Below are 23,655 nucleotides of genomic sequence, written 5' to 3'. Positions count from 1 at the left end.
TCTTGCTGAAAAGTCACTTGTGAGTTTACTGAAAACTAAGTAAGTAAGTTTTCAGTAAACTTAGTCAAAGTTTATTGAAATATTTACACTAGAAACCAGACCAAAAATACTTGGTAAGATATTGTGTTTTACCATTGTACAATATTAAGTATACATTAAAAGATACAAAAAAAGCAAATTATTATATTTCTTTTTTAAATAAGAAAATGAATATTTCATTACCTAAAATATAATAATAACACCGGCAGTTTTATACCTGGGGTCTCCCGGCTGCGGTTTTCTGGCTCCTAGTTCTTCTCGCCGAGCTTCATATATCTGGTTGATCACTCCGTTTCCCAGTTCACACATCAACTGGTGAAATTCATAAAAAAAACAAAAACAATCATTACTGAACTTGGCATAAATCAGAATAAAATACAGTTTGCAGCAGGGTCAAGACTTGACATAAAATGAATCTCAACAATGAAGCCAAATTACCTTCAGCAGTTCTGGCTCCCATGAGTCTAAAGTTAAAGACCGAACCTTGGAGAAATGCACCCCCAGGCTCCTGTAGGGGGAACAAGTAAAAAAAAAAAAAAGTATCTCTTTACATATTTTTGCTACAGCAATAAAAGTGAATTGAGCTACAGAGCAGATTTGACTCTTTTTCTTGCACTGTGAAGTTACAAAGATTTCTTTTCTATTCACTCTTTTCATCTTTGTGTAGTGAAGTTTATTCTATGAATACATCGTATGTGCAAGAGTCAAAAACAAAGACATACCATTAGATTATTTTATTATTATGTAGATTGTGGGAAAAAGTCTTGTGACTTTCATATCAAGCTTTAATTAACATTGCTATGGAAAGTAATTAAATGTTGTCACAACATCCCACCCACATTGAGGGTTTTCACACCATAACAGAAAATATTTCCCCAAACTTAGAAAAGCAAACAAGTTTTAATTATTTTTTGTTTTCTCAGAGCTGAAGTGAACTCTACATGACCTGCGTTATGCAAGACCTCTGAAAGATAAATAAAATGCACCCAAAGTGTTCACTTGGTTTATTAGTTTTGCTGTTTTTTTCATGTAGAAAAACCTGTTGCATTTTGAGAGCATTTATCGGTGTGTGGAAAGCGCCTGTGTCTCTACCTGTGGATGCCAGAGCACTGGATGCAGAGAGTGATGCCCAGGTTGATGCTGGCCCAGCGCGGGTCCGGCTGGCCACAGTCACAGCAGCAGGCGTTGCCAGGGATGGCCAACACCTTCTGCAGAGCGCTCTCTCCTTTCAGCGACCTTTCCTTAGGTTCTCCTCCGGAGTCCAGACTCCCCGTTGACGTGGAGGACTTCCTGTCCAGCTTCTGGCATGAGATTGCATGAGGAAACAGGTCAGTGTTCAGAATAGACAGTAAATTAAACTCAAGAGCTAAATAAATAAACAGCTGAAGAGTATGCCAGAAGTCCACGTCTCCTCTCACATATATTTCTAAAATTAAATCCTATTCCATTGTGCTGTTAAAAGACTTAACATCTGGATCTTTCTGACATAACTTTTTATACTTGAACAGATTCATGCTCTCGTGTGTTTTTTTTTTTTTTCTTTACCTCGCCGCTGTCTCCCTTGTCACGGAAGGCGGTGGCAATGCTGTTCTGGACGGCTTTGATCCAAGCCTGCCGCAGCTTCTCTGAGTCGGCCTGCATCATGCAGCTCCTTCACAGGGGAACACAAGCATCAAACAGCAGCTGTGAGAAAATCTGTTTGTGTCTTAAATGATAGATTTGCTGCTCCTCCAATCCCAAACTTTTCATTACCACATGCATTTCTGGTATACTTCAGTATTTCTTAGACTGCTAGAAATGATCATTTGATTCTGACTTACTTTGTGGGTGAAACTACTTCGAAGCAGAAGCGCCGCTCGATGTCCTCGCAGTGCTTGACTGTACATAGCCTCAGGTCTTCTACCACTACTGTGGGGTTGTCCTGTGGGGTGGCAGAAAAACAAAATACCACTCACACATCTAAGACAACTGCAATGTGAACACCATTTAAAATGTTCAGTTATTACTTTCAAAGAGAATGTACAGTCACTTTGCTTTCACAATCCACTTATTTACGAGGGTAGTAGATTTTATTAAACCATGTAAATTTACATGAGTGACTGGATTTGAGCGATGTGTTTCTGATAAAATAAAATAAAAAAGACATTACTGCCTTTGTATCAAGCACCATGACTTTGAGTTACTAGTAAATGTGAATGCTTAACATTCATAACAAGGGTGAAAAATAGATGTGTTTATCTTCTACTGAATCATAAATACAAATACTTTTCAAAATTATAACCAAAACAGAAACCCATCCTGAACTTCAGCAGTGCTTTACTCCACACTTTACAGTTGTTTCAAAGATCTGCCTTAAAGCAGTAAACTAAAAATACTCACAAAAAAAAACCCAAAACAGAAGCATTTTTCTGTGTGGTTGATGTGGGGAGTCAGTTGACATACCTTAAATTTCTTCTGGTAAACTAGCTGATTGTTTTGGATGGAGAACCAGCGTCTGAAAGGAGAGCACATGTTTAAGAGGAAAATCAGTTGCATGCAATGAGCAGAAATGCTGCTAAAATATCTCACAGGGAAGCCCATAGAAACTGATGACTAAATAAATCACTTTTTTTATTCTCAAAAACAAGGGACACAAAATTAATACATTTAGAGTTTAAAAGTAGTAATGCATCACCAGAAAATTATCAGTTTGTTATATTAGTTGAGATTTCAAGGAAGAGAAGAATGATAGTTCAGGAATGTGATTTATGGAGGTACTAAAATGTACAAAAATGCACTTTTTGAACATGTTAACATGTTTTCAAACCATGCCAGGATTATTTTCTATGTATAAAAGAAAATCATTTGGAGATATAAGTTTTAGGATAACTAAAGCTGGAAATCTTTTCTTTTCTTTACTCAAGACGCTTTGAAGCAGCTTCTTTTAACGATCGTTTTTTGGAAACTTTAACTTCTGTCTTCTACAAACATGCTCACTGGGCTGAAGTCAGATTGTTTTTGTGGTAATTTTAAACTTTATTGCCATCTGAGCAGTAAAGAGCCCTAATATCCCTGCTACAGGATCAGACTGAATATAAGAGGAGATCAAGAGATTTCTGTACCAAAAAAGTTAGCAAGTGCCCTGTTTCTTTTGTTCCAGTCATTTACTTGAATTTATGTGTCATTACCTCTTAATTCCTCAGAAAATATTAACGATACATGCTACTTTGAAGCAAAAGAGCAAAAAAAACTTCTTATATTTGTTTAGCTACTCAAAAATGTTTCAGTCTTAAAACTAATAAAGTTATATCTGGTTAAGATTACTTCAAAGCCACCAGTTCAACTTTGTCATTACCTGTTCCAAGTCTTGAAAGCGTTACTGGCCCTCTTGAATAGATAACCCTCCATTGCAATGCCATTATCTGCATCCACATTATACTCCAGCTTTGTGTCGTCATTTGAGAAATCCTGGAAATTACATGCAAAAAAAAAAGGAAACATGGATATATTCACAAAAAAAGTAATAGAACAATAGTCAGACAGCATAAAACCTTCATGATGCTTATTTTCTACTAATTTGGAGCATAACTGAGAAGAGCCAAGTGGTCTTTCAGACGGTAGCTGCTGCTCAGCCTGACCTGAATATATATTCCCAAAAAAATAAATCAAGCAAGAGTGAGACAGCATGCCTGATTTACAGCAGCTAATTTAATTTATAACCACTGCATGCAACAAATTGAAACATAGAAACACACATTTACTATCTATTTGCCTCAAATAATACAAAAGGAGTATCAAGCGAAAAAAATAAAAACAGAAATGTTTACAACCAACCTACTAATAAAATAAACTTTGGCATAAATAAGTGGTAAGATTGAATACTTCAGATCTTGGGTTCAATTTATATGTTCAATAGAAAAAAAATATGTTTGAATGAAAATCTATGCAAAGCATAAACAACAGCAATCGACCAAAGACAGGAAACCAGCAATTTTACCTCAACTGTCTATGATTGGAGGTCGGCAGATCGAATACTTCACACTTTTTTTTTTTCAGTTTAATATAAATCAAATAAGTAAAAAGCATTTGCATGGATGCATAAATGTAGCTGATTCTATAATTACTACATTTCCTGCTGGATTCCAAACTACTTCCTCTATCAAGGCCGAGCCGCCGTAACCGTTTACGTTGCCCTCTGGACTTCAGAGAACGTCGAGATTATGGTTGTATCATTTGGCAAGTTTATAATTTTATCAGTCAAATCAAATCACTTTATTTTTACTATGTCAGAGTACATTAATGTTAAAAATGTTTGATTTTATTTAATTTGATGATGTACTCCGAATAAGAAAAAGCTACAATATACTAACCGTCTCATAGTTTCATTAATGCGTTCCGCCACAACTGGCCATTGAGGAAATTCATGATCTTGATGCGACTCGAAATGAAAATGAGTTTGACATCCTGGTCAGAATCACTTTAGAGACCCACGGATTTCCTCAACATTATGGCCGCACCAAGAAAATCTCTCCTTAAAGGTTATGAACAAAATCAGAGACAAGAGGAAACCTGGGCAAACTCCATGTCTCACAGGAAATGAGCCCAACTTATTGCTCCGACATCAGTTATACAGGCTGCCAACAGAACCACCCAGAACATTTTTTAATTCATTCTGTTATAGCTCTTAGAATAATATGTTTGATTGGTCAAAATCAGAGCAGCTCAGATATTTAAGAAAATCTGAAAGTAGTGAGACCATGAAGCTGCTGTTTTCCATATCTGCTTGTAGTTTGTACAGTGAAAAGCGAGGCATCACAGAGTCTCTGTCTGAATATCCTGCCTGGCTGCTGTAACTCAGTCTCATGTGTCGTTATGAGACTGCTCAGCATTAACTACCTGAGGTGCTGCCACACTCTCCTCAGCTTCAGGTGACATTACGCACCACCCTGTACAACTACACAAGAGTGTGCGAGATTGTGTGTGTCCTTGAAGGGTCAATTTACAGCACGCATCAGTGTCTCCATAAGCAATTACAGCTTGATGTCTTCAGATTTGTTCCTGTAACAAGCAGGGGGATCATCTTATCTGTTGTCCTTCCAGAAACACCCAATGTCTTCCACCAAACCTCTGGGTTAGAAAAGTGCTTGTCAATGTAAGCAAGCCGATATATTCAAAACAGTTAAAATTAGTTTACTTAATTTTAACTTGGAGCAACCAAATGGTTTCTCTATTTGGGGATTTTCTGTAAAGTATTGTTAATGTTCTAAAATAGCTATAAAAGTATCATTCAACAATGTAAGTCCACCTTAAACAAGCCCAGGGCTGAAACCAAAACATCACACACTCATAAACAAAGCAAACATAAACCTGCAGGAGTCTGTAAACATTTCAGTTTGTCGACTGGAAGTGACCTCAAAGATACAGCAAGTTGTGACAATGGCTACCACTTCCTGCTTACTTCCTGGACATCAGTAAGATGACAAAATCAGTTTTGAGTTTCTAGACAACCATAGTGCTTTGCAAAAATATCCATACCTATTTAACATTTTGTAAAATTGTAGCAGAAAACTTTTAGATGTTTTCATGGGATTTTAATTGCCACGTAAAAGGAAAATATTGCATGCTAATCTAATCTTTTTTTCCCTCCAAAAATTCTGAAAAGTGTGGCATGCATTTATATTCAGCCCCATCCCCCAAGTCAATATTTCATAAAAGCACCTTTTGGTTCGTGTCTGGAGATAGAAACTTTCACTCCTTTCTTTCGCTAATGAAGTCCTCTGCCACACATTGGTTAGCAGATTCAGGGTGAGGGAAAGTGTTTTCATCACATTGTATTTTATATGTAGGTATATTTAAAACACTTTGAAAATCATTTTCCTTCCAATTCACAATTGTCTGCTGCTTTGTGTTGAAAAAGATTTCATTTTAATTTAAGGGTTAAGATTTAAGTTACCAAAGATTTCCTGTGGGATTAATAAAGTTTTTCTTATTTTGGGAGCTTACTGTAGTATCACAATATATACTGTAGCTGTAGATCTAAAAAAGAAATTATACTGAAGCTCTTCAAAGCTGTGGTTTCCTGGTCCTGTCATTTAAAAACCAAAGGACTAAACTGTGGCGATGAATAACAACCCTCACATCAAACCAGCAATCAAAACTCCCTTTAGCAGACATTGACAACAATACTGACATGCTGCATTATGAGGAGAGCAACACTGATGCATGTGTTGGTCTGTAAAAGTGAGGGAACGGATAAAGATGCAAACATCTACACGAACACTGCAATGCAGTTTCCAGGCATGTGCTGACGAGGGAATGAAGGGCTGAGACAGGTGGGGTTACAACACAGACACCAGATGGAAGTCAATGCATCGACTACGTACAGAGGTCGACCTCCAGGCACAAAAGCTGCGATGGTCTGGTAAAAAGTCAAGCTCTGTCACCTCCTAAAATTTCACACAAACAGCAAGAAAAGAAAGGTTGCAATTCCAAGAAAGGAAGAAGAGGCGGTCCAAATGAAAGAAAACTTGAAGCAAAAAAAGTAAAACTAAACACCACTCGAGTGGACATTGGCACAGTGACACCGTTACATGCTCAACATGCACTCACCAGATGCCACACATAGTGAAAACGGCTGAAAATCTTCATTTTTCTCAGTTTCTCCTTGCTAACTCATACGCTAACTCGTATGAGTTTCCCCTTACAGCTGACACTGGTCAGCGCCAGTATGTGTGGCATCTCAGTGACTGAAGTCACTCGAAGCCTTGTGGATCACAGTGTCTACAACCGTCACATCCCCGCCTCTCCTCTGGCTGTGTCTATCTAACTAGAGCAGCTGCTCCTCCTCCAGAGTGCTCAGGACCCAAGCAAAAGGTCACCTGTTTGCTTTTATAGAGGACTTAGAGAATAAAACATGACTTCACTTTGATAGTAGTACGCTCAGCTTCCTCTTCTAAAAGCTTATTATTAATTGTTTATGTCATAGGAGTCTCTAGTTTATTGTCACATAAAAATGTCTGCAGCTGTTTTAGAGCATTGATCTCGACTTATTTTCTTTAGATAAGACAGAGATAGAATGGTCCAGCAGCACGTGACTGTGTTTCTTAAAGGCACTTTAGCTGTGTCATGGTCTGACATCAGTGTTTCTGCTAAACAATGCACACAGGCACAGAGTTGGAATACTAAACACAACCTCAGGACCCATTTAAACTCCCATAAGGACTTCAACAGAAGAATCATGATGCCATTTTTTTATTGTAGACAAAAATAAACATTCGAGGCTGGCAGACTTCCTTCTTGCATAATGGGGAAGTAATGTGAAAAATGTCCGAGTGATGATGTTGATGGTTTTTAACAGAAGAAGTTCCTTGAAATGGTCTTATATATTTAACTCACACTTTCTGGTTTCTGGCCAAACTTTAGGTTTGACCTTGCAAAAGTATCCACACCACACATCCAAAGCCTGGAATATCGATACATCACCAAATTCTGCTTTACATTCCTCCACATCGTTCTCCCTGACATGATTGCTGTGTTCTTTGATCTTCACTGATTTTGTTTGTTTTCCACTGTTTTCTAACAAGAATGCCTGGATTCTCTGTTTATTAATTAGAAAAACCGAGAAAGGCAAGTGTCTACACTTAATTTATAGCTGAACACCAAATTTCTCAGCTTCTTAGTTGTAAAATATGTTGAAACCCATTCATCATATCCACTCCATCACATTTATGTGTTGCTTTGTGGTGAAATAAAATCTTGATAAAACATTATGTGGCTTGAAGTATTAAGGTAATGTGACAAAATGTGGAAAAAAAATAAAATTGAGGGAAAATACTTTTTCAAGGCTTTGTATATGCAGAATGAAGTGGAGTGAAATAGTTTGACACCAAGGCAAACACTTTAGCTGCTTAGCCTTGTTTTCACAAAATGAGGGACCATGTCAGGAGTAAATAATTTAACTAACTGAATGCTTTGCAGAACTGATTTGGAAGAAAATATGTGCGATAGCTGAAAATAAATGTGAAGAAAAGCATTTCTTTTAAAGACTGAATAGGAACTGTGAATGACCAAACCTACCTGAGGATGAATACACCATGTGAAGTCATGTGCAGTAACCGACTTAAGCGTCAAAACAGCATTAACTTATTCAATAACCTCAGCAAACTCATAAACGCATCAACAGCACAAAGCACAGAAGCATGCCTGGCAACTTAACTCAAACATGACAACCTGTTATCCACATTACCAATCAAATGTCTTCTTCACTGAAGTCTTTCTAAACAGTGAGCCCTGCAGAAATCAATTCTGACCTTCCACAGATCCAACACTAAACTATATTCATGCAGATGTTGCATGGTAGTAAAAATGAGGGGAAAAGGAAAAGACACTCCACTTACCTGCAGTGCAGCCTGGAGAGATTAGAAAAAAAAGATGAAAGAAGAGCAAAAGCAGAAAGGAAAGAGAAGACAACATGGTTAGAAGGGTGTAGGCAGATGCAGCCAGACAGAGAGAGCAAGAACGCTTAAAAATAGCATCCAGTTAAACAGAGGAAGGATATCTGGAAGTTGGCAGAGATGCCATGAAGTTAGATGAAGGAGAGGACAAAAGGAAGGAGGAAACACATACAGTATGCGTTTCTTCCACCTGAGTTATCAGACAGTGGAATATGAAAATCCCATTAAGAGAACAGCCGGGTAAGTTGTCTGTATTTACTGATGCTGTGTGATGTACAACTAAACCACAAAGCAAATGACTTCCATCACATAACAACCAGCTCACGACTTCATTACTTTTTAGGGCATCATCAAACTCAACAGATGCAGGAGTCCCAGATCAAAAGACGTGCCACTGATCTGCTGCATACTTTAGCAAACTGAGCAGAGAAACTGAATGGTGAAACAAACAAGTGCTATTCAGGAGATCTGAAAGCACGCTGAAACCAAACTGAGTTTGTTTAGCAATGGATTCCCGTCTGCTATCAATAATGCATGTGTGTGTAGCTGAGATCATCGTCAGGGCTCACCTGACACCTGAGGGCGGACTACTACTGCTCTTCCCTCAATTGACAAACACACACTCGACTGAACAAGTTAATACCCAAGTATGGCATTGTTTTCCTTTATTTCTGACTCCCTTTACAAACTTTTATCAGATTCCTGATGTAATTAAACCTACAAACAAAATAGTATTACAGTTACTAAATATGCAAATTTGTGATGACACAGTGAGAAAGTGTTTGAGTGTTCTTCAGGGGACACAGACAAGGAAGAAAAGTTACTTTTTGGCCTTCATAGAAAACATTTTACATTACGTGGCCCTAAAAACACCATCTTTACTGTGGCACATGGTAGTGGCAGTATCATGCTGGAGGAATATTTTTTTTCAGCTGGTCAGAGTTGATGGATGGGGCTAAATTTTAGAGGCTGAAAAAGATTGAAGCGTAGGTTCACCTTGCAACAGAACATCAAGCATAAACACACAGCCAGAGCTGCAAAGAGGAATGGCTTTTATTACAGCAGTCGTGTTAAAATGACCTAGTCAAAGTCTAGATGTGAATCCAATTAAGACTATTTAGCAAGCTTTTACAAAATGTATGTTCACAGAAACTTTCCGTCCGTTCAATCCGGACTGAAGCCATTTTGAGAAGTGAAGACGTTCCAGATATACTACATGTACATTGGTATAGAAACCATTGGACCATGTTTGATTTAAACCCCAAAAAATGATGAGGAAACAGCGCTCATGTGAATTTACCTTTTGTTGGATGGTGGAGTGCTTCTGCTCCATGTCCCTCTTCTCCTTGGCAGCATCGACCACCAGCTGGTCCAACTGCAGAAGACAGGACAACATGGTTCAGTTTACCAAACCGACCGGTCAAAAACAGCCAAATGTCTCAAAGGCAGCTTCAGCTTACACATAAAGAGCAAAATGATCTCCCAAGACAAAGATAAATAGCAGAGCTTAGAATCTGAGGAATGACAACCATTTATGGTTTGAGTGTGAGGTTTATTTTTGACCTCAGATGTGTTGAAAAGGCAAATTTTCAGCTTTATGCTGATCGAGCAAAGATCAGACCTAAACAAGGCAAGTTTTCTCTTCTAAACAAAATGGGCTGTGTAAAGCTGGCTTGATCACGGGTGAAATGAATGAGAAATTCTAAACTTTTTTTCACTCCTTACAGTAAAAACTGCGTGCGGCGAGGAAAACAAGGGCTCCTTTGAGAACACAGCAACTTAAAAAAGTCTTCAATAAAGAGCTGAGGTTCATAGGCTGCTGCTGAAAATGTGCCGGTTTGCCTTAAAGCTGAGAAATCTTAACTCGGACTCTCAAGGGTTTGTTGCTGTGGCATGACCTAAATTATGCCTCAAACACAAAAGAATCAGTATCTGATTAGAGGTCAGTGTTTGAGGGGCTGCAGGAGGAATGTGAGGCGTGATGAAGGAGGTTCAAAGTTTCCTCTGCAAACTAAATATTCAGATATTGAGTAATGTTGGAGTTTTAAAGTAGACTGAAGCATTTGTGGTCATTCTGAAAGCTCACAGCTAATTAAAAATCTTTACTTTATTTCAACTAAAAACTCTAAAATCACGTCATGAAGTTATTTCTCAGCTGATTTTGCCAAACTTCCTGGCTAATATGAAAGAAGGTCGACAGACAAATTTTAAAGAAATAAATAAGTATGAAAAATAACAGAGGCACAATTAACAGAAATGTTAACAAAAGATTGACTGGCTCTGGAGTCAGAACTTGGATAAAAGAATGGCGTGGACACCGAGGCTTCTCATCAGAAAAACAATAAATGTGGCTCATTGTTTTGCTAACTATCAACAGCATAATGTAGATCATTTTATGATTCAAACAATAGAGGCAACAGGTTTGCATGTAAAGGTTCATGGTGCAATGTGTGCCACTGATTCAAAAGTGCAAACAAACATTTCATTCCTTCAACTTTCATATTCCATTTATATTCATAGTCCTGCATGAAATTAAATCTTAACTTAGTGTTGCTTCTGTTTAAACATTTATTAAGACATGAGCAGATTTAATCATATCTTTTTTTTTTTTTGCAAAACTCTATTCAGAACACAATAATTTTAAATCAGTGTGATGGTTAAAAGCAACAAATGAAAGCAATATCACAGTAAAACACACATTTCATTTCTCTAGCCTTTTATGCCAACTATGTGTCCATTTAAACTCGCGAGGAGGAAAAGGAAAATTGTTGTCCAAAAATATCTTCTATCAGGAAGTTGCTTAAGCCTATTTTGTTTATTCATGGGACATATTCTGTTATATTTCATAAGATTAGATAGACAAAGGATCTGAACAAAGAACCAGGAATAGCCTGTAATACAAGTCTTGAGAATTTCAATTGCAGTTCAATTTTTTTGTATGTTAGCTATATCTATTTACTGGAATACTCAGCTTCATTGTTTATGAGAATACTGAATGATCAAGATAAATTTATACGTGCTATGCAGATACAGAATTTAATTGGGAAATAGCAACTTATCGATAAAAAATGGGTCTGAAGCTGAAGGACTGAATTGATTTGTGGATCATTTACAAAGTTTTCTTTCTAGGATGAAAAGAAAAGAACAAAAGTCAGCTCATCAGCTGTAGCAACTTTTGTATTTTCACTTTTACTGCCCTCATGGCGTAACCTTTTTAATTTATGTGGACATTAATGGATCTTATTTTAGTAAATGAAGTCTAAATATATAAACATCTTAAAATGGCGTCTTCCATAACGTACACACAGATTTTGCTGCTGTCTGGCTGTTTTAGAGAAGCCGGGACTGCAGCAGGGATTTGTTTTGCTTAGAGCGGAAATGGGTGGACGAGAGTGCAGCAGGCTGATAAGATCAGGATGGAAAATGTTTTTCTCTGTTATGCTTTGATAACCAGTTCAGTCAAAACGATTCAGTCTCTCTGCTGCCTTCTATAAAAAGACTCATGTTTAACATAAACCTGTATATTATATGTGTCTTTCCAGCTCATGGCCCCCATGACAGAGTTCGGCAGTCGGCAGATGCTTCATGACTGGCTGACCACAAATCTGTGCTGACAACTACAATGACAAGCTTTATGACTCATGGAAAAGATACAGAAAATCCCTCTAATTGAACACAAGTGAATTAATTCAGTCATAAGGCTGTGTGTCACTGAAAGCTTCAATAAAAAAGACTTGATCTATGGGGGCAGTTGAGCATGAAGAAAAAGTAGCAAAACCAGAAGATCAGAAACCTTACCAGCAAAGCAATCAGCTTCCCTCAACATTTCTCAAAATTTATTTTATTTTCTTAAATTCTCAAATGTATTTCTTTTAAATTGCTCAACAATGCTTGATACCTGTTGGCAGCTCCTCCACACCTCCCTGCACAGTCTCTCCACCTTCTTCAGCTTCATGATGAAAGACGATACAAAACACAATCCCCTCGCCGCGGCTTCCCACAGCCCACACTCTGATCTCCCTTTCCTTTCTGCTCTCTTTCGAATTCAGAGCGACAGGCTTGTAATCCACAGCAGGGTTATAGTCCAGTTGTTTGTCAGCTTGAATTCAAAGTCTCTTGCTTTTTGTTTCCTCCCTCTTCAAGGTTTGAGTCTTTTTACAGTCCATTCCTCAAAGCCCCGAGAGTTCCTTTTATTCCTTCCAGAATAGAAAATCTGCATTTGAAAGTTTGTTCCTGTCACTGTCCTGACATCACTGCATCGGATGTTCGGGAAGCAAAGGAATGCTCTTCCCTTCAATTAGGTTTTCACTGCTCCATATTTTCAAATGTGGCTCCCAACGACGCTGTTGTTCAAAATGTAAAAAAATATCTAGTTATCTAGTTCAAACATCACAAAAACTTTTTCTCCAAGGTCTATCTCACACAGCTGAGGATCCCTGCCTCAAAGCTCTGATTCAGAAACCTCCATATCCTCCAACTTTGAGCATCATCCTTAAGTTTCTGCGCTGCGTTCACGCAGCTGACGATCAATCGTGGGAATCTGTGAAAAAAATCCTCTTTCTAGCCTCCTGGCGGCTTTCTTCCTCATTCCTGTTAACTGCAGCAGCAGCTCCACTGCGATAATCATCTTAAAGTCACATTTGGGCTGAGTTCTGCCCTAGAGGGCTGGCCCTACTTGCTGGGGGATGCAGGCATACACACAAAGCGGAAACACACCACACACATACACAGATTCACACAAACACTAATGAGATAGGAACAGAAACAGTGTGCAAGGGTGGATTCTTTTGGGTTGAAATCTCACAATTTAAAAGTGAGACTTCACTTTTAAATGAAATCCCACTTGTTGGATAGACTTGTTTGAAATTATCACATAAATTTTAATCTATACATTGCCTAATAAGAATAATGATGTTTTAAACTAAATTACAAGTGACAAGTGAATAATTAAAAACCCTTTTATCAGTTCTTCCTGCTTTACTTCACATCACTACTGAGCTGATCTGTTGACTCTTTTTTTTGTTTGTAGAAGACAAAAGCGCAAAAGATGTGTATTAGGCAATATGCTTTGACAAAATTTGAAGCTGGTCAGTGAACCCTAGTTAACAATTAATCTCTCCATATTGTCCAGAGTCCTGTAAAACTGCAAAACAGCTGAAACACTGACATCCTTTAAATCAAGAATTAAAATCCGACCTGTTCATAGTTTCTGTAACCCATAAAAAAATCCAACATTGCCCTACATATAACGATTGCACATGACAAAATGCAATGTATGTTACTGGTTTTTACAAGTGTTTCCTGTGTTTATGATATCTTCTCATGATGCAAAGGAATTCAAACTGCCTTGTTGCTGAGATATGCTGTACAAATAAACTTGATTGATTGAATAAAAAAAAAAAATCTAATGTATTTTACCCATACAAGTTAATGCAAGTTAAACCGACTGCTTTTGCTGTGCTGGAAATTATTCAAAAGGGAATCAAAGGTAAAGCCTTTCTGTCATGGTGTGGCAAGTGTAAAAATGTGGGTTCACCCCATCACTCAAGTATGATTAGTGACACGCTATCAACTGTATGCTTCCTGGGAATCACCATGAGTGAAATAAAAAACATAAAAAAATAATCTGAAAACAAAGAAATGACTCCTACAGTACCCAACAGTATTACTGACGTGTCTTTATAAAAATATATCCTGTTTCATACCATACCCTCAAGAATACTTGTTATTAACATGTCAATCTTAAGACATGTTGAGGTAAAGTCTCAGGACAAAGAAGCAAACTTTCAATGGTAGGATTCAAGAAGATATTTTTTATTTAATGAACCACCAGGTGATATGTAAACGGTACCTTGGTGATTGTCTTGGAGCCAATTTTAACTTAATGACAGATTGCAGTTTCTGGTACCACTTAATTAACACAGAATTAACATGATTTTTACCTGCATATGGAGGTGTGACTGAAGAAAGGATTTTTTTTTTTACTTATTTAAGATGAATATGTCAATTCATAAATTTTTTCCCTGAGTTCTTTTGAGTCTGAATGGATTTTTTAGAAGATCAGATCTACACCTGTACGGTTCAATAATGACCTAACTGAGGCGGCTGAAATGGAGATTTGGCGACTCTAAGATGCTACAGTTATCTGACAATTGGTTTTGGAAATGTCTGCTTCCATTAACACCCTGCTTTCTCTGCAGACTGGACTGGCAATTTTAAAAATTAAAAATGCAAATTTAAAAGATGTATCAATTACATTTATCTTAAAGTGTTTGCTAGACAATTTCAAAAATTCAGTCACTAAGACTAAAACAATAATTTTTTAACTTAAAAAATTCTAATCAAAGTCTTTTTTCAATTGTTCAGTGAGATTGTGCTCAATGTTAAGTTTTTATTTCATGCTTTCATCATGGGAGCTAATAAATGTGTTCAAACTGGAAAAAGATCCTAACAAATCTGAAAAAAACATTCAGCAAGTAACATGGATGATTAACAGCGTAATCTGGATGTTTGGAGAAAGCTGCTTGTACCTGTCCACCCAGCTGCTTCATTAGAGGTTGCAGTTCACTAAAGAGGTCATAACCTTGATGGAAGAAAGTCAGATGGGCGTACATGAAGGACAGCATCTGCACATTAAAAACAAACAAAAAACAGCGATTGTTCAAGCAGACATAAAAAAAAAAAAAAAAACCCAGATTATATTCAATTGGCTTTATTGTGATTAGGAGGTAGATTTACCGATTTCAGGATTTCTGATCTTCTCTTAGACTGTAGAACATTTATCTGCAAATAATAAAAGCAAAACAGTAAGAGTCAACAACATAATATGACATGAAAATCCATAAAATGTATTTAGAAGCACAGTAAGTTATTAAAGAATCAAATAAATGGAAGAAAATATTTTTAATTTGTTTTTATTTATCTAGTAAAATCATCTGACCCAAACTGAAACAGAAAGTAAAGTTAATGTCAAGGTTACAAATAGAGAAATGACCAACAACCAAAAACAAATTAAAAAAATACATACAGACAAAGATGTTAATAGAGATCAAGCTAAACAAAGTCCTGCCAATGAATAAATCAATCAATAAAATTTATTACACCATTTGCTGCAAGCATTTCAAGTCAGTGCTTCATTTTCTCAGCATCAGGGGGCGCCCAAGGTCACACATTTGACACAAACATGGAGTTGAAGTCACTTTCTCCTTACCCAGCTGAATTTCAGCCTCATGCGTTCCTGCTTATTTATGACTCTGTGTGCAGCAAACATTAGTAAACTTCTCAGGGGGAGTTTATCTCAGGTAAATGTTGCAGAGAAGCCGAACAAAATTGAGAAAAATACATAAATTATTAAATACTTGCCAGCCTATATTAATAGGCAGGAACCAATAACGGGGCTGCACTATTGATGGCTGACAGATGTAGAGAAAAGGTTGTGAGTTGAAATCCCAGTTGGAGCTTTTAGGATGGACTTTGCATGTCTTCCCTATGCACATTATAATACTTCACACTACAAAATGAACCAAAAAACAATCATTTTTTCACTGTGATCTATCTATCTATCTATCTATCTATCTATCTATCTATCTATCTATGACCTAATATATTAATTAGTCAGCTGGAGAAAGTCTTAGGCCAGCAGATCATTACATCAATACACACAACTTTGGCCACAATGCTAAAAGTCACAAAGTATTGGAGGCTCAGATGAGAAACAGAAAAACACGAAACTACACTTATTTTGATAAATATGAAGCAAATCCCTGCAGGAGTTTACTGACGCAAACTGGGATGACATCGCACTTCATGCTGTGCCAAACTGATGCAGTAATTCTTAAAAAAAGGGCACACCCACATACTGCGACCATATGATGTCCACTACATGGCAATAATTTCCATCAGGCTCACTGTTCTTTATTATTATTATTATTTTATTTAAGCAGCATTCAAAATTTCTGAGAAACTGAATTTTGACTACTGATTAAGTATAAGCTTTTATTATAAATAAATTTATTGCTCTCTGGGTGCAATGATGTATTAAAACAGAGTTGTACTTTAATTTATCCAGAAGCATTTTATTGAAGACAGAAAAGTCTCTCCAGGGTGAAGTGATGCTTTTAGCTGCTAGAAAAGACAAGAGACTCTCTAAACTCTCAGGTTAGCTTGTTTGCACACAGGGAACTGTATGTGGTCAGGAAAGCATGCTCCCAAATCATCCGTACCTCAGAGAACAAAAGCTTGGATTCGTTTTTGTGGCCAGCGATAATTTCATGGTTGTAAGGCAACACTGACCACAGCTGTATTCCTACAAAGATCTTAACTTCCATCCTGGAAAGAGTCATTATTTTGCCACAGTAGCTGAAGCATCACAGCTTTTATGAGCCTCACCCTCCCATTCTCTTTTGATGGCAGGCAGTGTGTAATTGTGCCTAAAGTAGCATGTCAAAACGATGGCGATTTAGTTAGACTGCTGCAACACGGGGCTGAGACAACAGCCATAGGCAAAAGTTACAGGCAATTACAACTGGTTGCTCAGTTGTGGTAAGTCGCATGTTGCCGTGCGGAAGGGAAACAGAATTTTAGAACAGTTAGGGCCATATCTGCCTGTGTTTCATCTCAGAGGAGGCTAAAAAAGGAGTTAATATATAAAACTGTTCTGAAAAGAAAAAAACATGTCCATTTAAGAGTTTTTTATATCACTTTTTTTGGATTTTGTCTCTGTTTTTAGGGTTTGTCAGTTTCAGGAAGTCACCAAATGCAAATTCTGCAAAAACTGCTTACTTATGCATTACTAAATGAGAAAGAAGCCCAGATACAGCTGAACACAATCTATATACAGTGGGAACCATTATTCACATAACATTATACAGAAAAAGAACATGCATATACATAACCAAGAACAAAATAAGTAGCTTAACACCACTTATTCTGTTTGAAAAGGTGTGAACACTTAATTATCGTTTTATTTATCACATAGCTTTGCTCTTCAGCAAAGCTATAAGCTGGTTAATGTAACTAAAGCACAATGTCTCATCTATATTTTCTCCTTCTTCCACCAACCAGAATGTCAACTTAAACTACATAACACATAAACGGGCAAAGACAATCTAGAAGCAATGAAAAAATAAGCTGAAATCTCTTAAATATTCCAGTAAGCACTGCTTGAGGGTGGAGTCTTAAAATGCTGACAACCCTAACCAAATATAAAGCATTAAAAAGGCCCATTTAAATCAGCTGAGCTAGCCGCTCATTTAAAGATTTCCTGAAAGCAAACTAAAGAGCCTGATAAAAACTAAACTAATTCCACACAGTCAGGCTTTATTTTATAAGGCAGCGATTATGCAGAGCTGAAGCAGAACGCTGAAGTCTGCTTTTGGGGGAAAATGGTACAAATGTAGCAGTGCATGTTCCTTTGGAGGGAAATTGAATGGAAAGTACTGGCAGCTGCTTTATCAGAAATCACAAAGTAATTAGAGCTGCTGAGACTCACAGACACAGCTGATGCAATGGACTATATGCAAGTACTTTACAGCAAGAAAAACGTGCAAAAATCCAACACTTCTCCTCACACCTGCCGTGTGATGTGTCTTGGAAATAAAGTGTTAAATCTTGATGTATGAAAATGCATTTCTTGTGAAACCTAACAGACATTTTTATTCAACATTATAAACACTTCAGTTGTTTTCTTGCGAGCTTCCCCCTTTTCATTTCCTTTTCAGCTCATTTCTGATAAACCAGTTGATGAAGAAATGAGTCATTGGTCTTTTCCTTCCCGCTACCGAACATAATGCTGGGAGAAATGGGAGATAATATGACAATCAGCGGATCTTTTTATAGCCATCACTCCACGCGCAGAGTTGAATAAAAATGAAATCACATCAACATAATTGAGCGGAGGGTCACCCTCCATTCAGGTGGGAGTATTAGACAAGATAGCAGCAGCTGGTACTGGTTTAATTAGCCATCTACCTGAGAGGAACTATATAGATGGAGATCACAATTGATTTTTTAAGGTGTTTCACAAGATGTAATTGCCTATTTTACTACTACTGTACATAGAGTTGCAAAAGTATTCATCACATTTTGAGATTTGTGTGACAACAAAACAAAGTTCATAATTTTGATAAATATACATTGTTTTCAATAACTTTTACTTGTAAATCTGGAAAGTACAGCATCTATTTGTATTCACCCTCCTTGAGTCATAACTTTGTAGAAATATCTTCTCTGTGATTATAGCTCCAAGCGTAATCAGTGTTGGAAATCTAGAGACACACTAGAGAAAAGGTACTTTGTATTGCCTTGTTGCTGAAAATGTGTTATAAAAAAATCTGCACCTTATGTGAAATGAGTCAGATCATCCATAAATATCAATGTCCAAGTCTTAACACAGATTACAAAAAAAATTATTTTTGGACTTTGACTGGGCCATTTTAACACATGGATATGCTTTGGTTGAAAACAATTCAGTCTTGTTGGGCTCTGTGTTTCTAGGTAAACGAGGTATCAATGTAAAGAGGTTGTTGCCCGTTTTGCCCTGAATTTAGATTCATCCAGTCAACACTGACCAGACTTTCTTACCCTGTGTGACACAAATCCACACAGAATAATGCTGCCACCAACAGGTTTTAAAATAGGGTAGCATTGTTGATTTCTTATGGTTTACTCTTCTGATCATTTCAATGTGTGTTTCTAAAAGTTGAAAGTTTGTTTGTCTGTTTTAAACTTTTAAACATGAAAGATCTTCCATAAATAAAGTTTGGTTGATTGATATGCATTGCTAGTTTTCCATCACAACAAGCGATCAACCAGAGCACCTTCAGTTTTCTGTTAACAGTTGTTGTCTTCTTGGCAGTTTCCCTCAAAAGCAAGCCTTCACAGCACATCGGCATCTAAACAGATTAAATCACACAAAGCTGCACTCTACTTACTAATTATTTAACTTGTGATGGCAACTGGCTGCACCAGAGATTTTATTCAGGGCAATGAGAAAAAAGGACCTAAGCATAAATGCATCAAATGTATACCAGATGTTTCACATTTCTACTTGTGAAAGTATATATATATATATATATATATATATATATATATATATATATATATATATATATATATATATATATAAAGAAAACATGCTTCCACTTCACAAGTAGGCCTTCTAGCACATTAAATCCCTTGAATATACAAATACATGTATTTAATAATATGCTAATTTTTGCAAGGCACTGTAGGATGACATCCCTGAAGTATCACACATCTGTAAGTTAGGATAAAAATGATACTATGACAGCACAGCTCATTATTTAAGCTGCACATCAGCAAAATGCTACTCTATTTAAAGCCTTGTTAAAAATTGCTTGTGCACCATTTGGCAAAGCACAATGTTCTGCTGAATAGTGCTACAAGATTTGAACAAAAATTTCTGTTGCAACATGATGTAGAAATATTAAACTGATCCACAATGCACTGCCGTTACTCTGTGTTTAAATCCCACAGAGTCAGCATACCTGTAAGACGTAGTCGAGGACAATGTGTCGGAAGCATTTGCGTGTGGCAGTCAGGATGTTGGTGGCCTCCTCTACTTCATGCTGCTTGTTGCGAGGAGCCTGAGCGTTCTTGATAAGAGCATTCTCCTTTTCCTCACTAACTTTGTCAAACTGTTTCTTGGCTTCTTTAAACTTTCGCAGGTCACTGCAAAGAAGAACAATGGAAAATTTAAGCTTTCCAAACAACTTTATGTTAAAACTGACAAGAAAATCAAAGTATGGGACGCTGAAAGCAAAAGTCTTAAAACAAAACTGTTGAAAATGACTTTTGTGGCAGATGCTTATGCAGATTTCGGAAGCAAAACCAAGAATTCAAGCAGATACATTTATATACAAAACAAAGACACTCTTAAAGTCATATAGAAAAGAGGAAATTATGGTAAACACACAATTAAATGGTAATTTAACTTTAATTCTTACAACAGTCACTGTGCTGTTATAATTCAGCCTCTGCAGACAGTTGCTAAAATTAACGTTTAATTCTATCAGTCATCTCAATAAAACTCTTTATTAGTGTCAATTAAGCAACATATTTTGTTATCCTGATATATCTTTGAAACACATTAGGCTTTTAAAACTATTACTTCTAACCTAATATAAGTAATAACATTCACAAAAAATGTTTATAAAAGAGTTTAGCTGCAATAAAAGCTTAAAACTCATACTTAGATTCTGAATTTTAGGTTACTAAATTATGCCTCTGTAGACTATTAAATCAAGAAATAATGAAATAATCCTATTTTTAGAGAATATGTGGATAATGGCTCATAAAGCAGTAATTTATGGCGTTTCTTATTATCTTCAGTGGTCTTTTATGGGTAAGGTGACTTGTTGAAGTAAGAAATGCTCATCTTTCAGCAAGGTCATACAAAAACTCATTAAGGTCCAAGGTAATTCTGGAAATCTCTGGAGGTCAACTTTTGCTTTACATATTTTCCATTGCGATTATGAAAGCTCTCAGAAAAGGTCCTCATCCTTTTCACTTTGGGCGTAATAATAAATAAGAACAACTTCTGGCTTCCCCTTAGAAGTATTGGAGCTGATAACGTGGGAGTTCAGTCTTGGCGTGCCTGAAGCTAAAACTGTTAATCCTGCTAATGAATTAATCCCGAGCTGTGACTGCTTCCTGTAATTATGCCAATAGTTTGAATTTTCAACCTGAGGTTTAAAACACACAGATAGGATAATGCAATTTGGAAGAAGTAGCCATATTTAGTATTCTAGCAGCAAACAAAAATATATTATAACAGGGGTTTTATTTGGTATTTTGATATCTCACAAACAAAAATCTGAAAAGTATCTCAAGCATTTGTATTCAGTCCCCATTATTCAGAAGCTGATAGTGTATTCAATTAAGATTATGAAGACGACCTACAGATTCAATCCCATCTCAGATACAAACAGACAGTTTGCAAACCACACTGGCCAGAAATTTCTGTCTCCAGAAAATGTTTTAGCTCAAAGGGATAATTAAAAATGAATCTCAGTTTCAGATTTTACCTCATAAAAAAAGTTTTGACAGTTCCCTATATTTTGAGATTAAACACTAGTTTGTCTTGGTCTTCATAAAATCCTAATGCGGCTTTCACATAAAAAAAAAAAACAAAAAAACAGAAGAAACTGCAAGGAGGAATTAATACTTCTGTAAGGCACCATAAAAAAAACATTTTACTATAAACTGAAACTGTGAAAAGACCATTTCTGTTCTTCTTTCTGTTTATTCTTCCCAACATTAAATTTCCTAAATGTTGGCTACTTATGTTCAAATATCTAGAGCATTTTCTTCCTACTTTAGCTCTTTTCTTTCATTGACACTCACTCTTTCACAAACGTTTGCAGCTGAGTCTTGATTGATCTCTGCGCCTGATCGAACAATATCTGTGAAGAAAGAAAAAAAGGGGAGTTTTTCATTTATGCACATTTGTTGACACACTATAAATAAACATTTTAAACACTTAACATGGCACGTATTTATCCAGAACAACCACAGAAACAGCAATAGATTTCCTTTTTCAAACCAGTCAGTATTCACCAGCTCAGTTATGGAGGGATTTTGTTAACATGGCAAGCTGTAATTAGGAAACTAAATTTACACAAACACAGCAACTCTGTAAACTCCCCTCATAAAGAGATAAACACAAGGAATGACGCAATCTGTTTATTCTTGTTGATGAGTCATACTCTCATTAACCTGCACGCTTCCTTAGAAAATGAGATCCCCAGCACAAAGTCAGACCCTACAAGCACTTTAAGTAGAGCCTAAAGACAATATGAGCAGTGTGCCTTGGAGAGGCAATCGCTGACTAACAGATTGAGCTCTGTGTTTGAGCAGATCATGTGCTGAAAGGTCGCTGAGCGGCAAAAACCAATCAGGCAGTCAGCTGATATGGCCACAGTCGCCTCAGATGAGTAACAGTCGCAGGCTCGCAGTACGACTCCTGGAGGCTTTTAGGGGACCAGACTGGAGTCAGTATGGACTTCAAGTTCTGCATTTCATTATTTAAAATCCAAGATTCAGCAGGTTAGTTACTATTTATCTCTTACAACTGGATTAGTGGCAGCAAGCCGCTCTATCCAACATAGAATGAATCTTTTCTGAGCACCTGTAACAAAGAAGTTTGCTCATCATAGTTTTCTTCCTTTGCAATACAGAAAAATCATCCTTGAATTCAAGGAGATTCTCAATCTAAATCTGGATCGTCAAAGAAAAGTGGTAAACTTAACAAGAACCACAGCTGGGAAAATCTAGTTGCCACCAATAAATTAGTTTGGTTAAATTAGGAAAATGGTCTGTAGTTTCAATAAGTTCAAGGTTTTATCATTTATCCATCAATATTAGCTGGAAGATGCTCTGAGAAATTGGCTGAAATCAGAAAGTTTTAAACTTGACTGCACCATATATTAGCTCCACCAGGTCAAATTGGCAACAATTGTCTTCGGTGCAGAAGTTGTTACTGAGTGAAACTCCAAAGTTAGCTATTTTTAGCTTATTTAAGAAGCTATCCAACATATTCTGTTTCACTCAGGCTGCGAAAAAATTGTCAGACAGTGAAATTATCAGCAGATAACAGGTTTGGACACAATAAGCAAAGCTGAATGTCTGCCATGGAAAAAACTGGGTTTGGAAAGATTTCTTCTTATTTACTTTATTATTGTTCTGAAATATTATTGAAAACTTGTGTTACAGCAGATATTCTCTCACACACATGCACAGTGCAGCTTTTGTTCCTAATATAAGTAAATAATGGCCAATAAGAGCAGGAAGGCACGATGAAACAATATTTTGAAATCTTTATTATTCAATTGAATTCAAAAGTTTACTTATCCGAGTGGTAAATTAATTGCGTTTGTAACCGATGCCATCCAAGTATCTTCTAAAGGTTGTTGTGGATAGTGATGCTGTGGATAGGAAAGATTTGAGTTTGTAGTTCTTAAGCTTTTAAGATGCTAATTAGCTGCTCTGAGTTGTAAAACCAATTCTTCGTTGCCACAGTTACACATGACAGCTATGCAAATATAAAAACAAAATTAATGTTATACAGAAATTGTCATTTGTAAAGCATTTGTATTAGAAAAGAAAAAAAAATATCAAAAATTGGCCACATAACTTATCTTCAAATTAACAGAAAAATAGCAAT

General features: G+C 36.7%; 1 protein-coding gene across 3 annotated transcripts in view; it reads right to left on the bottom strand.

Moving 5' to 3' along the window:
- The window catches only part of LOC129371600 (arf-GAP with coiled-coil, ANK repeat and PH domain-containing protein 2-like), a 49,736-nt gene that overhangs the window by 9,561 nt on the left and 16,520 nt on the right, over positions 1-23,655 (bottom strand). For all 3 annotated transcript variants that reach the window (XR_008607169.1, XM_055048284.1, XM_055048297.1), the window contains exons 5-16: positions 21,837-21,895; positions 19,979-20,162; positions 15,210-15,254; positions 15,002-15,097; positions 9,772-9,846; positions 3,374-3,486; positions 2,482-2,533; positions 1,860-1,960; positions 1,585-1,690; positions 1,132-1,340; positions 478-547; positions 257-351 (exon numbers count right to left, since the gene is read on the bottom strand). Coding sequence is in view for 2 of the 3 variants with exons in the window: in XM_055048284.1 (XP_054904259.1) it covers positions 257-351; positions 478-547; positions 1,132-1,340; positions 1,585-1,690; positions 1,860-1,960; positions 2,482-2,533; positions 3,374-3,486; positions 9,772-9,846; positions 15,002-15,097; positions 15,210-15,254; positions 19,979-20,162; positions 21,837-21,895 (1,205 nt within the window). In the remaining variant the exon portion in view is untranslated. The remainder of the gene's footprint in view (positions 1-256; positions 352-477; positions 548-1,131; positions 1,341-1,584; positions 1,691-1,859; positions 1,961-2,481; positions 2,534-3,373; positions 3,487-9,771; positions 9,847-15,001; positions 15,098-15,209; positions 15,255-19,978; positions 20,163-21,836; positions 21,896-23,655) is intronic.

The sequence above is a fragment of the Poeciliopsis prolifica genome, unplaced genomic scaffold (genome assembly GCF_027474105.1).
Source record: "Poeciliopsis prolifica strain line A6 unplaced genomic scaffold, Auburn_PproV2 SCAFFOLD002, whole genome shotgun sequence".
Taxonomy (NCBI): domain Eukaryota; kingdom Metazoa; phylum Chordata; class Actinopteri; order Cyprinodontiformes; family Poeciliidae; genus Poeciliopsis; species Poeciliopsis prolifica.
This window is presented reverse-complemented; position numbering and strand designations above follow the sequence as displayed.